The sequence below is a fragment of the Vitis riparia genome, chromosome 17, assembly GCF_004353265.1.
Source record: "Vitis riparia cultivar Riparia Gloire de Montpellier isolate 1030 chromosome 17, EGFV_Vit.rip_1.0, whole genome shotgun sequence".
Taxonomy (NCBI): Eukaryota; Viridiplantae; Streptophyta; class Magnoliopsida; order Vitales; family Vitaceae; genus Vitis; species Vitis riparia.
In genome coordinates, this window is record NC_048447.1 from 11,863,637 (window position 1) to 11,881,705 (window position 18,069).

General features: G+C 29.3%; 2 protein-coding genes across 2 annotated transcripts; both read left to right on the forward strand.

Moving 5' to 3' along the window:
* The first annotated feature begins 1,507 nt into the window (after positions 1-1,507).
* Positions 1,508-3,056, forward strand: LOC117904955 (UDP-glycosyltransferase 83A1-like). Its single transcript, XM_034817785.1, has 2 exons — positions 1,508-1,997; positions 2,101-3,056. Exons 1-2 carry the CDS (start codon positions 1,508-1,510, stop codon positions 2,982-2,984), a joined length of 1,374 nt encoding a protein of 457 aa, XP_034673676.1. The 3' UTR covers positions 2,985-3,056.
* A 9,050-nt stretch (positions 3,057-12,106) lies between these two features.
* LOC117904949 (UDP-glycosyltransferase 83A1-like) lies at positions 12,107-14,173 on the forward strand. The gene is made up of 2 exons (XM_034817780.1): positions 12,107-12,957; positions 13,061-14,173. Exons 1-2 carry the CDS (start codon positions 12,465-12,467, stop codon positions 13,942-13,944), a joined length of 1,377 nt encoding a protein of 458 aa, XP_034673671.1. The 5' UTR covers positions 12,107-12,464; the 3' UTR covers positions 13,945-14,173.
* The last annotated feature ends 3,896 nt before the right edge of the window (positions 14,174-18,069 follow it).

Sequence of the window (18,069 nt, forward strand, 5' to 3'; positions counted from 1 at the left end):
CACAAATCCAATGATTACTAGTAAATCTTGTAAACAATACCTCTTCGGTGTTCGAGAATTTTTCTAGAATAGGGTACCTTAATAGATAATAACAATCAAACTCTAACTGGCTATTTATATTTTACTTGAAATTTTAATGATAGTTACTATATATCATAAGAAATTATTAATAAAATATCTCATTACTTCCAACTCATTTATATGTAGTTATTTGGGGTAAAAAAGAATTTTTTTTTAAAGAGATTATTAAATTATTGAGAAAAAAATAGTAACATTTCTTACCTTATTACTATTTTTTAACTTTTTTGAAAAATTTCTTTTTTAGTTTCAATTTTTAATTAGTAAGATCATAAAATCAATTTTTAACTTTTAATTTGATATATTATATTTATTGATAACTAAAGTCTAAAATTACTCGTTTTCACCAATTTCTAAAATTCATCCAGGGTTATTGTAATGCTCCTGTTCTAGTTAGAAAAATGATTGTCTCTGCCACCGGCTGAGCGAATCAATGCCAAGGGTTTGTCCTTGCTGGTTTCTTAATCCACTCTGCTTGGAACTCAATGATGAAGGTCTATCCTTACTTTGGCGACCACTTCCATATCTGTGATATACAAAGGTGGGTGCAGGGCTGAACTCAGAGGAAAACGGGATCATTCGAAGGTATAAGATAGACAAAAAAAATCAATACAAGGGAAAGGAACCAAGAGCTCAAAACCATATATGCAACTAGAAAAAGAGATTAGCTGCATAAGGCCCTACATAGAGGACAAAGTAAACTAGAGATGACTTCCCAAGAATATATGCTAAAGCATTTGGAGTACTGTTTATATAGAAGCATTAATTGAATACTATTAAGGTGAAATCTAGCCATTGTCCAAATTTTCATTTCCCTTCACTGTCCAAATCTAGCATCAATCAGGCTCAACATCAATACAAGCTTGTTTAACAAATACATGCATGGGATAAGAACAAAGAGCTCAAACCATTCATGCAACAACAAAATGAGGCTAGATACATAAGAGGTTGTAGGTTAAAGACAAAGTAAACAACCGATGATAACTTCCTCGTAATATACCTTGCAGCTCTTGAGAATAAATCCATAGGGTATCAGCAACTTGGTGGAAAAACCAAGTAGGAAAAATGGCAACAATCCAATGACTGCACCAACAAAAAGTTTATTGCATATATGGAGTTTGTAATGCAGAAACCAAAAGTTTATCAGTGCAATATAGGTTCAAAGCTACACCAAAGTAACGGGAGAGCCACACAAGACGCTTCATCAAGACAAAATAGATAGGAGATAAAACCAAAGTGACAAAGAACTTGAGCCACAACACCATATCTTTCAGATGACGTATGGAATTCATAAATAGGAGATGGGCTGCAGCTAAAATTTTAGCAAATAGGTATACGATTCACACAATAGAGGGCTCAGGCTAACAAAGAGAAGCAGTATTAATCCTGAAACTTGGGATCAGACGAAGCAGAAGTGTTGGCAGCAACCATGGGCAGGCGACCTCATGTGCTGATTATTCCATTCCCAGCACAAGGACATGTTGCTCCTCTTATGAAGCTTGCACACCGGATTTCTGATCATGGGATCAAGGTCACATTTGTTAACTCTGACTTCATACATGCTAAACTACTGGCTGCATTCCCACATGAGGCTGAGGCGCGGAGTGGGATAGGGCTAGCCTCTATCCCAGATGGTCTGGATCCAGGGGACGATCGGAAAGATCTACCCAAGTTAACAGAAAGCATTTCAAGAGTCATGCCGAGCCATTTGAAGGATTTGATTGAGAAAGTTAACCGCTCGAATGATGTTGAGCAGATCATTTGTGTTGTTGACATAACACTTGGGTGGTGGGCAATGGAGGTGGCAGAGAAGATGGGAATCCTGGGGGTGCCCTTTTTTCCTGCTGGACCAGAAATCTTGGCTTTGGCCCTTCACATTCCCAAGCTAATTGAGGCAAGAATCATACGTAGCACTGACGGTATCAAGGCTTCAACTTTTTCTAAAATTAATTTGTTGTTGATACCAGGGAAGTATTGAGAAATTTCTTTGTTTTGATGGAAATAATTCAAATATCTCTGCAGGATCTCCTCTGAATGACGAGTTGATCTGCCTGTCAAAGGATATCCCAGTCTTTAGCAGCAGCACATTGCCCTGGTGCTGCCCAATTGATCCAAAGATGCAAGAGACCATTTTCCGAATTCTTCTCACAATTATTCAAAAAATGGATTTTTCCAGATGGCTTCTTAGCAACTCTGTTTACGAACTTGACTCGTCTGCCTGTGAGTTGATTCCTAACATATTATCAATAGGTCCGTTACTTGCAAGTCATCATCTGGGTCATTATGCTGGAAACTTTTGGCCTGAGGATTCGACCTGCATAGGCTGGCTAGATAAACAACCTGCTGGCTCAGTCATTTATGTTGCCTTTGGCAGCTTAGCAATCTTCAACCAGCGCCAATTCAATGAACTAGCACTTGGTCTCGAACTTGTAGGCCGGCCATTTTTATGGGTTGTCCGATCAGACTTCACCGATGGATCAGTTGCTGAATACCCTGATGGTTTCATTGAGAGAGTAGCTGACCATGGAAAGATTGTATCATGGGCACCCCAAGAAGAGGTTTTAGCTCACCCTTTTGTTGCATGTTTCTTTTCCCATTGTGGTTGGAACTCAACCATGGACAGCATAAGCATGGGAGTTCCCTTCCTATGCTGGCCCTACTTCGCAGATCAATTCCATAACCAGAGTTACATATGCGACAAATGGAAGGTGGGCTTGGGGTTGAACCCAGATGAAAATGGATTCGTATCAAGGCATGAGATTAAGATGAAGATTGAAAAGTTGGTTTCTGATGATGGTATAAAAGCAAATGCAGAAAAGTTGAAGGAACTGGCTAGAAAGAGTGCAAGCGAAGGCGGATCTTCTTACAAGAATTTCAAAACCTTTATTGAAGCAATGAAACAATGAAGATGCTTCCCAATGTTACCACATTCAAATGTTTTGTAATGTTTGTTTTTAAAGAAACTGTTTTTAAGTTTAAAAAAAGAAAATAGAGTTTTTTATTTATTATTATTAGTATTTTACAAAAATACGGATATTTGGCATATTGTTTTTAAGAAATAATTTTTTATTTTGATTTTTGTAAAATATTATAAATTCAATTTGCATAATATTAATTATATTAATTGAATTTAATTGATGTATAATTAAAAATGAAAATAATTTTATAATTACAAATAAATAGTTTTTAGTAAAAATATAAATAGCAATATTATCCTAGAATCACAAATTATATATATATATATATATATATATATTAAAATAAATTCAAAAACAAATAAAGTTTAACTTGTTTAACATGTGAATGGGCAAAGTTTTCATTACATGTACTTGTTTAGTACTCAATTATGAACCGAGTATTCTATGGTGTTTTGATTTAATATGCAATTAATTAGATCGATACTTTGAATTCATAATTATTTTTAAAAATTAGAAAATTCATTAAATAATTTACATTATTAATCATATCTCAATTTAGAATGTATTTAACTAGCAAAAAAAATAAAAAAAATATAATTGTGTTTATAAGAGAAAAAGTAAAGTCATAACTCATAATGTATCATTTTTGGTCTACTTTTTTCTTTTTTCTTTTTTTTTTCTTTTTTTGTAGTGATTATATAGATTTTTGTAATTTTAAATTATTTTTAAAAATTATTAAACTCATTAATAAATTTAATACAAATTGTTGCTTGATTTGAAATTCATTTACCAAATGATAAAATTTTTAAAAATATAATTACGTTCAAAAAAAGAAATAATAGAGTCTTTGTGGACCAATTTTTATCCATAATTTTTTTGTATTAATCGGTTACTATTTGAGTTTCAAATTAATTTTTTTAAAAAAATTATCATACTTGTTGATGAATATAACTCGTAAAGTTTTGCTTCATTTAGTGTATATATATATATATATATATATATATATATATATATATATATGTTCTACATAGAAAAACAACAATAGTCATTTTAGATCAATTTTTATCTATATATTTTTGTATTAATTTGATCATTATTTGAGTTTCAAATTATTTTAAAAAGTTACTAGACTCATTAATAAATCTAATTTGGAATCATTAATAGACTCATTAAAAAATTACTACGCATTAAGTTTTTCTTAATTTGGAGTTTACTTGCTTAGTGAAAATTTTTACAAAAATATCATTATATGCAAAAAAGAAATTAGTCAATTCATTCAAAATAAATTTTTACCTATTACTTTTTAGTGTTATTAAATTTCATGACTTTCTAATACCAACTAAATTGGTTTTTGAGTTTTAAATTACATTTAAAAATTAATATTCTAGTATTTTACAAAAATACGGATATTTGGCAGATTGTTTTTAAAAAATAATTTTTTATTTGGATTTTTGTAAAATATTATAAATTCAATTTGCATAATATTAATTATTTTAATTGAATTTAATTGATGTGTAATTAAAAATGAAAATAATTTTATAATTACAAATAAATAGTTTTTAGTAAAAATATAAATAGTAATATTATCCTAGAATCACAAATTATATATATATTTAAAATAAATTCAAAAACAAATAAAGTTTGACTTGTTTAACATGTGAATGGGCAAAGTTTTCATTACATGCACTTGTTTAATATGCAATTAGTTAGATCGGTCTTTTGAATTCATAATTATTTTTAAAAATTAGAAAATTCATTAAATAATTTTCATTATTAATCATATCTTAATTTAGAATGTATTTAACTAGCGGAATATATATATATATATATATATATATATAATTGCATTTATAAGAGAAAAAGTAAAGTCATAACTCATAATGTATCATTTTTGGTCTTTTTTTTGTAGTGATTATATCGATTTTTGTAATTTTACATTATTTTAAAAAAATATTAAACTCATTAATAAATTTAATACAATTTGTTGCTTGATTTGAAATTCATTTACCAAATGATAAAATTTTTAAAAATATAATTATGTGCAAAAAAAGAAATAATAGAGTCTTTGTGGAACAGTTTTTATCCATAATTTTTTTGTATTAATAAGTTACTATTTGAGTTTCAAATTAATTTTTTTTAAAAAATTATCATACTTGTTGATGAATATAACTCGTAAAGTTTTACTTCATTTAGTATATATATATATAAGCAACAATAGTCATTTTAAACCAATTTTTATCTATATTTTTTTTGTATTAATTTGATCATTATTTGAGTTTCAAATTATTTTAAAAAGTTACTAAACTCATTAATAAATCTAATTTGGAATCATTAATAGACTCATTAAAAATTACTACGCATTAGGTCTTTCTTAATTTGGAGTTTACTTGCTTTGTGAAAAATTTTACAAAAATATCATTATATGCAAAAAAGAAATTAGTCAATTCATTCAAAATAAATTTTTATCTATTAATTTTTAGTGTTATTAAATTTCATGACTTTCTAATACTAACTAAATTGGTTTTTGAGTTTTAAATTACTTTTAAAAATAAATAAATTTTGTGTATCAAGTATAGTTTGATTTGAAATTTATTTGCTTAATATATATATATATATATATATATATATATATATATATATATATATATATATATATATATATATATATATATCTCCACAAAAACTATGATATGGAAACATTGTCATAGAATTCATTCACCTCCTAGAAGCTAAGATAGACAAGAATGTTAATGGTACAATAATAAGAGCTTCACCTTTTAATATTAAGACAGAGGATAAAGGAACTGTTAGTACAGTAGACGATAAGAAAATCATGGAATATAACAACTACACTAATATGTTTGTCAAGACTTTAGGGGATCAACTCAACAGGGTTGAGGAGATCATTGAAACACAAGAGCACATTAAAACATCTTTTGTCAATAAAAATACTAAGCCTTTATTTAAGTCATTTGAGTTCTCTAAAAAATTTCAAGAAAATTCTTTTGTTAACCAAGATTTAATAGAAAAGATAAGTCAAAAAGTAAAAGATAGCTTATTTATCCCAGATACACCTCAGCTATCCCATAGGAGAATTAATGCTATAAATGAAGATATTAGTTTTAAAGTAGAGGCTCATGAACTAATCAAGATTTTTAAGGAAACATTCTATATTTTGTCTTTGTAATTGCTATTTTGGAAATCTTCGTGCCTAATTAGACTTGAAATATAATCATTAGTTTTAAACCTTGTTTTGTTATTATCAAAATTGAGATGAACCAAACCTTAGTTTCACACTTATTTTTAGAAATTGTTTTAAAGAGAAAAAAAAAACAGTTTTCAGCTTCTAAAAACAATGGTGTTAAGCAACTTTGTTTTTAAAAACACTTCTTTATAAAAAAATAAAAAAAAACATTGTTTGGATATATTTTTTTTTAATATTCTGATTTTATAAAAAAATCATAGACTTAATGTATATAATATTAATTAAATTTATTTCAACCCTTGGTAAAAATAAAAATAATTTTGAAAAAAAAAAACATTGTTTGGATATTTTTTTTAATATTCAGATTTTATTAAAAAAAAATCATAGACTTAATGTATATAATATTAATTAAATTCATTTCAAGCCTTGGTAAAAATAAAAATAATTTTTTACTTAGAAATTTTATATATATATATATATATAAAATATGAATAGTAGTAACATTATAGTAAAATTATACGTTATATTTTTTCATAACAAAATGTACTACTTTAGTATATGTTATAAAAATGTGGACATTAATATTTTCATAAAAGCATAATTGATTTTTTTTTCAAAATAAATAATTTGTTTTTAGATTATTTGTTAAATATGGGCCACTATTTGAATTTCAAATTATTTTTAAAAATTACTAAACTTAATAATAAATTAAATGAAATAAGTCTTACTTGATTTGAAGTCTATGTGTCTGATAAAAAAAAGAAAGAAATATGATTTTATGCAAAAAAAAAAAGAAAATTAGAGTTATTATGAATAAATTTTTGTCCATGTGATTCTTGTATTAATTAAATCATTTGAGTTTTAAACTATTTTTAAAAATTACTAGATTCGTTGATGAATCTAACACATCAAGTCTTACTTGATTTGAAGTTTATTTGCCTATTGAACAAATTTGAAAAAAATATAATTATATGTCAAAGAAAAAAAATCTAGGAAAGTTATTCAAAATTGGATTAGTTTTTAGTTCCAAGATTTTCTCATATTATTGGTTTTTGAGTTTGAATTATTTTTAAAAATTAATAAATTTTACTAAGTGTAGTTCGATTTGAAAACACAAAAATGTTTTCAAATTACATGGTCAAACAAATTATTAGACCCTATTTGACTCTATGATTTAAAAATAGATAACTATTTTTAAAAATTCATAATATTGTTTTGGTCATAGTTTTTTATTTCCAATTTTTAGAAACAAAAGAAAACAAAGAATAGTTTTTAAAAAACAAGTAGAAGTTGTTTTTACTAGTTTTTAAAAACAAAGGAAAAAACATAGAGAAATTTAAGAAAAAAAAAATCATAAAAAACAAATAAAATTGCATATGATATCTTTCTTTTTCTCTCCCTTTACCCAATATCGAAGTATATCTATTCTTGGGTATATTTATATTCCTAATCCATTCATAATGTCTAGAGGGTACCACAAGGGTTGTCTAATACCTATCTTTCTTAGCAATATGAATTTGCCAAAATCCAGATTTCATATCAAACTTAGAGAATATCTTGGACTTAACTAACCTTTGAAGAAGGTCTTTTTTATTTGGAATAGGATACCTAATCCATCTTAATGCATCATTAAGAGACTTGTAGTTAATTACTAGTCTAGGTGTTCCTCTTTCTAATTCAGCTTGTTTCTTAACATAGAAGGTTGAACAATTCCGAAGGGACTTAGACTTCCTTATTGATTTCTTATCAAGAAGATCTTGAATCTCCTTTTCACAATATCTTAATAATTCCTTATTCATCTGGATAAGTCTGGCTTTAATGGGAATATTTTTGTCACTAAAATTTGGTTCATAAGGTAACTCTACTTCATGCTACTTTCTGTTCTAGAATGTATTAGGAATGTTAGAGAAAACTTTTCCAACAATCTTATTCCTAAATCTTTCTACTGCATCTTGAGTTTTCTTGACTCTCATTTGTTCTTCAATTCTTACAAGGTGGATCAGTGAATTCAACGAGAATTTCTTTATTTAAGAGTGTTGTTCTTAAACCTTGGTTATCTACTCTAATAGGGTAGATAAAATTTAAAAATGGTACTCCTAGAAAAACCTTTTCCTTCAAGTCTTTAACTAGAATGAAGTTTTGCTTAATACAAATGTCCTGATTACAAATATGTGCATTTGACAACTTGTAATCAATCATAAGTCTTGTACCATTTGCTCCTAAAAGCATTTGCTTAGTTTTCTTATAAAACTAGGTTACTACTAAACCTTTTGGAGGCAATTCAAAGTTGTTCCTGAATCAATCAAAGTGATGCTATTAAGAACAAACTTATCATTGATTACTATAGTTAGGTAGACTTCCCACTTTTGGAAAATAACCCTGCTAATAGTATTTAAGTATGAATCTGTCACTTCTTCATTGATTTGTGACGATTCTAGAACCACTTCAAAGTTTCTTTGGTTAATAACAATCTTGTTGATATGGTCTTGGAGGTTTGTTAAACCAATTTGTGAATTGTCTTAAATCTTGATTTTCTTTCTTATATTGTCTTATTTCTTCTTGAAGATCCTTAATGGTTATATGTTTAGGTGAATTTTGATTAAATCTTGTTAAGATTTCATTTAGATTATAAGGACTCACTGTCTTCTTAATTTCTGGTTTATGGACGAATTTCTTAAAGACTTCATAAAGTTCTTGCTTAAGAGTTTCATCTTTTATCTTTCTTAAAACATCAAAAACCAATTCTTGTTCTTGGCTTATGACATTTATAGTCTTAGGATGGCAATCACAATTGCCTTTAATGCACTATTCTTGATCACTAGATGTTTGACTCAAATTGTCTTCATCGATGTCTAGAAGTTGATTAACATCATTTTCATTATCTGAACCAGTCCTTGATTCAAATTCTGAGGAGTTTAACATTACTTTGCAAAGCATGTCTTTTAAGTCTTTTGAAATGTTTAAGTTATTAATTTTCTTCTTAACCTTACAATCTTTCTTATAGTGGTCTACCTTACCACACTTAAAACAAATTGGGTTAGATTGTGAGGGGTTTTCTATCTTCTTTTGGGGTTCATTGGATGTGTCTTGACCCCTTAGTTTCATTCATTCTATATTCTCCATGAGTTCTTCTCTCTGGATGATTTCATGTTTTCAACTAAAACCTTGTGTCAAATGTTTTCTAAACTTGTTTAAAAGGTTTTAAGTTGAAAATGATGGTTGTTGAGCAAAAAACGACTCAACCAATTGAACCGGACGAGAAACCAATCGACCTCTTTAGCTCAACCGGTTGAAGGGTGCAAAAACCTTATATTTCTTATAGAATGTTTGTTCAACACGTCGAGGTCCAATTGAGGGGTGGTCAAGGGGCGGTCAAGATCCAACGATCATCTGTCATCCATTAAATGCTAACGGCTAGTGAACCGATTGAATCGGAGCTCGACTAAATGAACCCCTAATGGCTAATTTAGTTTTTTTCCTCTACAAAAAAAACTTCAATCTTCATTATTTCAAGAGTTTAACCTTCCTAAACCTTTATTAAATATATTTGAGCATTGGAAGAGTATTTTTTAGTGCACCATTGTTCTAAAATTTGCATATCAGTAGTGCACCTTTCAATTCCAGTTTTTCTTATACATTTGAGCCTAAAGTTTTGTACTAGGATTTTGTGAAATTATTTCTTATCTTCTTTAAATCTTTGAGATGAAGAATCTAAGTGTGAGGTATCACTTAGGGATTCTCAAGTGTGGAGTGTCACTTGAAGGGTTGTTCAAGAGTGAGATATCTCTTGGAGATTGTAAAGGGTGGTTGGAGCAAGTCCAAGATAGTGTATTGAAACCATAATCCAATTGTATTGCTTGAATGCTTGGTTTGAAAACCTTAAATTAATGGAACCTCAAGCTTGGGATTGAAGTTAGAAGAAAGTGGATGTAAGTCGGGTTATGTTAAACCACTATAAAAATCTTGTGTTTGCATTCTCTCTTCCCTAATCTTTTATTTTATATGCAATTGTCTTTATATTATTTTATTATATATTTGCATATAATTATCTCTTGCATTCATATCATTTTAATTTGCAAAATGATTCCATCACCCTATTCACCCCATCTTTAGGATGATTACTTTAGGTTGTATTAGCCTAATTTTTCTAACAATAAGTATAAAATAATATGGTCAAATGGGCTCCAACCCAAGAGTTTTAAGTGATGGTGAAGCTAATCTAATACAGTTTTGGGACATTCAATAACATAGCCTCCAAAACCATCATGTTTCAGCGATAGCACCCTTGGAAAATCAAGGAAGTAAAGCTTTGTAAAAGGGTGAGAGTGAATGCCAAGGTTTGCTCCTCATAAAATTATCTAAGTAAAAGAAATTTATTAGATAAATTATCTTAACGACCTAATCACATAAATTATTAATCATAATAAATATTATAACTTAAAATTAAAAATAATTTGAAGACATTTGCTCAATTAGTTTAATGACTTAAATATCATTTAACATAAACTCATCTTAAATCATTAAGTATTATGTATTAGATTTTATCAAATGTCTTATAATAAAATTATAATTATATTTATAATCAATTATACTTGTGAAAAAGACCTCTACGATGTAACCATAATTTAAAATAATCATAGCAAAAATTAATACACTCAAATATTGCATTTGGAGTATCACCAATTATTAGTTCATAATCAAAGAACCAAAATAAGTCCCACTATATTTTACTAAAATATCAAACCCATCATCACATCAAAGAAATATTATTTAAAAGGGCCCATCTACGGTATCCAATCTTAAAAGGTGTTAGATATATTTAGTTAGTATATTAGAATTATGTATTATTTAGTTATTATATATTTAGATACTATATTAGAATTATTTTCTTTCTTTCTATGAGATTAAAATAGTTTTTATTTTCTTTTATTATGTTTATTTAAATTCTAATGATGTTGGAGTTATTTTTAAAAGAAATCTTAAATTTTGTTTTTTCTCGATCTTTTTATCTTTAAATCGGTTTTTGAATTTCAACTTGGTATTAGAGTAAAAATGATCTTTTAATTAGACTTTTGATAAGTGGCAATGGAGAGCCACAGAAGACACTTTATAAAGACAAAATACAAAGATAAGTGACAAAGGATATGAGCCACAGACTTTAGCTTCCAGATAATGTATGAAATACATAAATAAAGTAGAAGGGAGGGCTCAACATCAATACAGGCTTGTTTATAACAGAAACAGACAAATACAGCTGATGATGCAAAAGACAAGAGATTCAAGCTACGTAAGAGTTTGTATGTCAAAAAGACGAAGGAAAAACATGATGATGACTTCCTCATCATATAAAACAAAAGATATATACCTTGATGCATCAGCAACACAGGAAAAGAAGAAAAAAACTGACAGAAAAGATGGCTACAATCCAATATGAGGTGGTAATGCAGGAAAAAAAAGGTTGTTAAGTGAAATATAAGTTTAAAACTTAGAATAATGGAAATTCCACATTTCATTTGTACTCAGCTAAAATTCTTTAGGATCAATCAGACAGTCCTCCAAATTCTATTAGTTTTCCAGGACACTGCCTGAAAGCTTACTCACAACAGAGATACGTATTTGTCTTAAACGTTAACAGTCATATAAAACTGTGAGATGAAACACAGCCAACTAAATGAAATTCTTAAATATGCTTCCAGAGCCATAGAAGACACTATAAAGACAAATTAACCACATAGGAGATTACACCACAATAAGTGTGGGCCAGACCCACAAACCTATAGCTTTGAGGTAATAAAATAAATTCATAAATCAGAGATGGACTTTGTTGGGCTTGCCCATATATGGGTTCCAGCTCAGGAAAGCACTTTTTTCAAACCCACATGTTGGGCTGGTCTGGCGGCTGGTTTCTAAGGCCAATAATGCAGCAGCTAGGGCGCAGACGGTTGAGAGTGAAAGGAAGAAAACAAGGGCAGATCCAAGTGTGAAGGTCTTCAAATTCTTCACGTTCTTCCCTTTCCTTGCATTTCTGAGACTCGGTGAACTTCCACTAGTTTTCATTGTTAAAAAAGCTAGCGAGGACTTCATATTCCCTTTGTTTTTTGAAAGGGAAAAAAGTTTTGCACCTCAATTAGGAGGGCAATAGGTATAAAATTCATAAATACAGTTCCATGGAGAGCTCAGGCTAATAAAACAATATCAGTATTAGTGAAGCTTGGGATCAGAGCAAAGAGAAGGGTGGAAGTGTTGGCAAGTTAGCAACGACCATGGGCAGGCGACCTCATGTGCTGATTATACCACTCCCAGCGCAAGGACATGTTGCTCCTCTTATGAAGCTTGCACACCGGATTTCTGATCACGGGATCAAGGTCACCGTTGTTAACTCTGACTTCATACATGCTAAACTGCTGGCTGCACTCCCACATGAGGCTGAGGCTCGGAGTGGGATAGGGCTAGCCTCTATCCCAGATGGTCTGGATCCAGGGGACGATCGGAAAAACTTGCTCAAGTTAACAGAAAGTATTTCAAGAGTCATGCCGGGTCATTTGAAGGATTTAATTGAGAAAGTCAACCGCTCGAATGATGATGAGCAGATCACTTGTGTTATTGCTGACATAACACTTGAGCGGTGGCCAATGGAGGTGGCAGAGAAGATGGGAATCGAAGGGGTCCCTTTTTGTCCTATGGGAGCAGGAATCTGGGCTTTGGCACTTCATATTCCAAAGCTAATTGAGGCCGGAATCGTAAATAGTACTGATGGTATTAAGGCTTCAACTTGTTAATTTATATCATATTTCTAAAGTTAACTTCTTGTCTAAGAAATTTCTTGGTTTTGATAGAAATGATTCAAATATCTCTGCAGGAACTCCTCTGAAAGATGAGTTGATCTGCGTGTCGAAGGGTATTCCAGTCTTGAGCAGCAACAGCTTGCCCTGGAAGTGGCCAATTGATCTGAAGGTACAAGAGTGGGTTTTCCGAATTTATCTCACATCTATTCAAATTATGGATTCTTCCAAGTGGCTTCTTTGCAACTGTGTTTACGAACTTGACTCATCTGCTTGTGACTTGATTCCTAACTTACTACCAATTGGCCCGTTACTTGAAAGTAGTGATCCGGGTCATTATGCTGCAAACTTTTGGCCTGAGGATTCAACTTGCATAGGCTGGCTCGATAAACAACCTGCTGGCTCAGTCATTTATATTGCTTTTGGCAGCACCGGAAACTTAACCCAGCACCAATTCAATGAATTAGCACTTGGTATTGAACTTGTAGGCCGGCCATTTTTATGGGTTGTCCGATCAGACTTCACCGATGGATCAGCTGCTGAATACCCTGATGGTTTCATTGAGAGAGTAGCTGACCATGGAAAGATTGTTTCGTGGGCACCCCAAGAAGAGGTTTTAGCTCACCCTTCTGTTGCATGTTTCTTTTCCCATTGTGGTTGGAACTCAACCATGGACAGCATAAGCATGGGAGTCCCCTTCCTATGCTGGCCCTACTTAGGAGATCAATTCCTTGACCAGAATTACATATGCGACAAATGGAAGGTGGGCTTGAGGTTGAACCCAGATGAAAATGGACTCATATCGAGGCATGAAATTAAGATGAAGATTGAAAAGTTGGTCTCTGATGATGGTATAAAAGCAAATGCAGAGAAGTTGAAGGAAATGGCTAGAAAGAGTGTAAGCGAAGGCGGATCTTCTTACAAGAATTTCAAAACCTTTATTGAAGCAATGAAACAATGAAGATGCTTCCCAATGTTGCCACATTCAAATGTGCGAAACCATTCTCTCAATAAAAGCGAATGCATTCATGTTGTGTATGCATGTGCAGGGGTTGGTATGTGATCTTAGTGTACAAAAATCATGGCAATTGCTGCATGAAATTTGTGTGGTAGAGTTAATTAATGACAGATATTGATGTAATGCATTAGTGGTGGAGCAAAGAATTATGTATGATTTTTGAGTTTTGTCTGATTGGGGGATCAAGAACTATACTGTTGTCTACATGGCAACATATAAAAAAAGTGCACGAACAGAGCAATTGAAAATCGAAAGCAGCATTATTTAGAGCTTACACAAAAATTGGGCAACAAAACAAACAAAACATGTTGACGGAGGCCACAAGATGGCACTGTTTTGAATCTTTTGCTGAAACCCAGGAGCTAAGGGCCGTTTAGCCATGTTTTGTAATGTTTGTCTTTAAAAACTGTTGTTAAGTTAAAAGAGCAAAAAATAACTTTTTAGTATTTTATAAAAATACGGGGGTTGGGCAAAGTTATTTTAAAAATATTATAAATTCAATTTATATAATATTAATCAATGTTTACAAAATCGGATCAGTCATTAAATTATAAAAGTTATCGATTCATGGATCATGAATTGAAATAGTGTTAAATCATAATTGAATAGGTGACATCATAAATATATAATATATATATAATGTATATATATATATATATTATTAAAATTAAAAAAAAATGATAAAAATAAATAATAATATCATAAATTCAATTGATAATTGAAAACATAAATTCAAAACATTAGAATTTTAAAAAATCATAAATTTTTTATAAAATCATATATTTATTTAAAAGTTAAAAATATGTTTGATAATAGAAAATATATTTGAAAATTAGATATTTATTTTAAGATCATAAATTTATTTTAACATCATAAAATTTAAAATTTATTTTTAAATCAAAAACTTATTTTAAAATAAAAAATTTATTCTTAAATGAATAAGATGATTCAAATCAAATTCAGAAATTTAAATTCATAAATATAAAATCACAAATTTTAAAAACCAGAATTTATTTGAAAATCATATATTTATTTTAAAATTAAAAATATTTAAATTTATTTTTAAACCAAAAACTTATTTTAAAACCAAAAATTTATTTTCAAATGAATAAAATGATTTAAATCGAAATTAAGAAATTTAAATTCATAAATTTAAAAATTAAAATCATAAATATAAAATCACATATTTAAAAATCAAAATTTTAAAAAAATTAGAAATTAAAAATGATACAAATATCAAATAAAATAATTAGATAAATCAAATGATAAATATTTAAATAGTAAACAAGGAAGCCAAACAACATTTACAACTCCAGTCAGTGGAGTCGTCGACGTCGCATTCGTCTATCGGCGTCACTGTCTTCCATTGACGTCGGTGTCGGCGCAAGCCTGCTGGCTAGAGGTGCCGAAGGTGGGAGGCTGAGGAAGGCTCCTGGAGAGGGCAAGGAACGGTTGAGCATGGGGGCAAAGGGGAGAGGGGTTAGGGCTTGAAAAGGGAGATTTTTACCCAAGCGAAACAACATCATTTCCGTGCAAAATGCATCTGTTTTGGATTTAAAAATGAAAAAAAACTTAACCAAAGAACTGTTCGGTTTATGGGAAACCGCCTGGTTCATATGGTTCACCGGTTCAATCGTCGGCTCCGCTAGCTCGCGGACGATTCAATTGTCAAATGGTTCAATAGGGTAGACCAAACCGGTTTGGTCCTCAGTTGATGGTCACACCGGTGGATCAAGTTCGGTTTTTAAAACACTACATTAATTAAATTTAATTGAAGTTTTATAAAAATTAAAAATAGTTTTGTAAATACAAATAAATTAAAAATAAATAAATAGTTTCTAGTAAATTATAAATAATAATATTATACTAATTTACTAAAATCACAAATTATATTTTTTTATAAAAATATTATTTTAATATATGTCATAAAAATGTGAAGATTAACATCTTAAGCATAATCAATTTTTTTTAAAAAAAAAATGAACAATGATAATTTAAAAATAATAATTATTAATTAAAAAAATTAAAAATAAATTTTAATTTTTTTAATATATAAATGAGCAAAGTTTTTAATTACATGTGCATGTGTAGTATATAATTGTGGACAAAGTATTAAATTTTTTTATTTAATTTGTAATTAATTGGTTTGATTTTTTGAATTCAAAATTATTCTTAAAAATTAGAAGATTCCTAAAAAAATTAAATGATTAATTATGTCTTACTAAATTTAGAATGTATTCGTGAGAAAATTCATAAAATATTAAAAGATAAAAAGTAAAGTCATAACTTATCATATATTAGTTTTGACCTATTATTTTTTGTAGTGAATAGATCTATTTTTGTAGTTTCAAATTATTTTTATAAATAATAAATTTAATACATAGTGTCATTATATTTTGAAGTTCATTTCTTTAATAATAAAATTCATAAAAATATCATTACGTACAAAAAAGAAAAAAGAAAAAAAGAAAGAAATAATAGTCATTGTCGACCAATTTTTGTCTATAAATTTTTTATATTAATTGGTCACTGTTTGAGTTTGAGTTTCAAATTATTTTTTGCTTAAATTATTACACTCATTAATAAATCTAACAAATCAAGTTTTGATTAATTTAAAGTTTGTTTGTCAGTGAAAAAATTTGAAGAATATGATTCTATATAGAAGAGCAACAATAGTCATTCTACGCCAACTTTTGTGCATAAATTTTTCGTATTAATTGGTTCACTTTTTAAGTTTCAAGTTATTTTAAAAAATTTATATACTTAGTAACGATTCTAATGCATTAAATATTTCTTAATTTAGGTGGTGTTTGTTTTTTTAGTTAATTTTAAATATAATTTTAATGCTTAATAGTGTTAAGTATTAAGTTGTTTGTTTTTGTAGTATTTTCTTTCTATTAAATATTAAAAAATAAAGAAAAACCAATATGTTATTTTTTCTATTTAGAAAAAGCTAAATATTTTGACTTTTTCTATTTAACAAAAAGTTTATAAGAAGTCATGGAAAAGTAGAAAAACAAATAACTTAAATTCTGAAAACAAATTGTTTTCAACAAAAAGTAAAAAAAACAAACACCCTCTTAAAGTATATTTGTCTAATGAACAAAATTTATAAAGTATGATTATATGCAAAAATAAATAAATAAATTAGCCAATTCATTCAAAATAAATTTTACTCTATGAGTCTTTAATATTATTAAGCTCCATGACTTTCTAGAACTAATAGTTAAATTGGTTTTTTTAGTTTCAAATTATTTTAAAAATTAATAAATTTTATGTATCAAGTATAGTTTGATTTGAAATTTATTTGATTAATAAAAAAAATTAAAAAAATTAAAAGAAATTCAAAAATTATTTGTAGCTTTCAGCAATTTCTAAAATTCATCCAGGATTATTTGTAGCTTAATAAACCATAGCTTTCCCTATGCCAAGGGTTTGCCCTTGCTAGTTTCTTAATCCACTCTGCTTGGAACTCAATTATGAAGGTTTGTCCTTACTTTGGCGACCACTACCATATCTGTGATTTACAAAGGTGGGTGTAGGGCTGAACTCAAAGGAAAATTGGATCATCTGAAGGTATAAGATAGAGAAAAAAAAAATCAATACAAGGGAAAAGAACCAAGAACTCAAAACCATAGAGAAAAAGACAAGCATAAAGCCCTACATAAAGGACAAAGTAAACTAGAGATGACTACCCAAGAATATATGCTAAAGCATCTGCTGACTCAGAGGAAAATGGGACCATGTGAAGGTATAAGATAGAGAAAGAGAATCTATACAAGGGAAAAGAACCAAGAGCTCAAAACCATTTATACAACTAGAGAAAGAGACTAGTTGCATAAAGGCCTACACAAAGGACAAAGTAAACTAGAGATGACTACCTGTAGGGACCCCCCCTCCCCCGATGACACCTCTATCTGGATCAACTCTATCCGTACCCCCCAGGAGGACACGTGGCACGCCACTTCTATCCGGGTCCCCCAGGGGGGCACACAACACTCTCAAATATTATACCCTGATGGTGCTCTATCCTATCCGGATTCATTGTCCTAATCATTGACCGTAAAA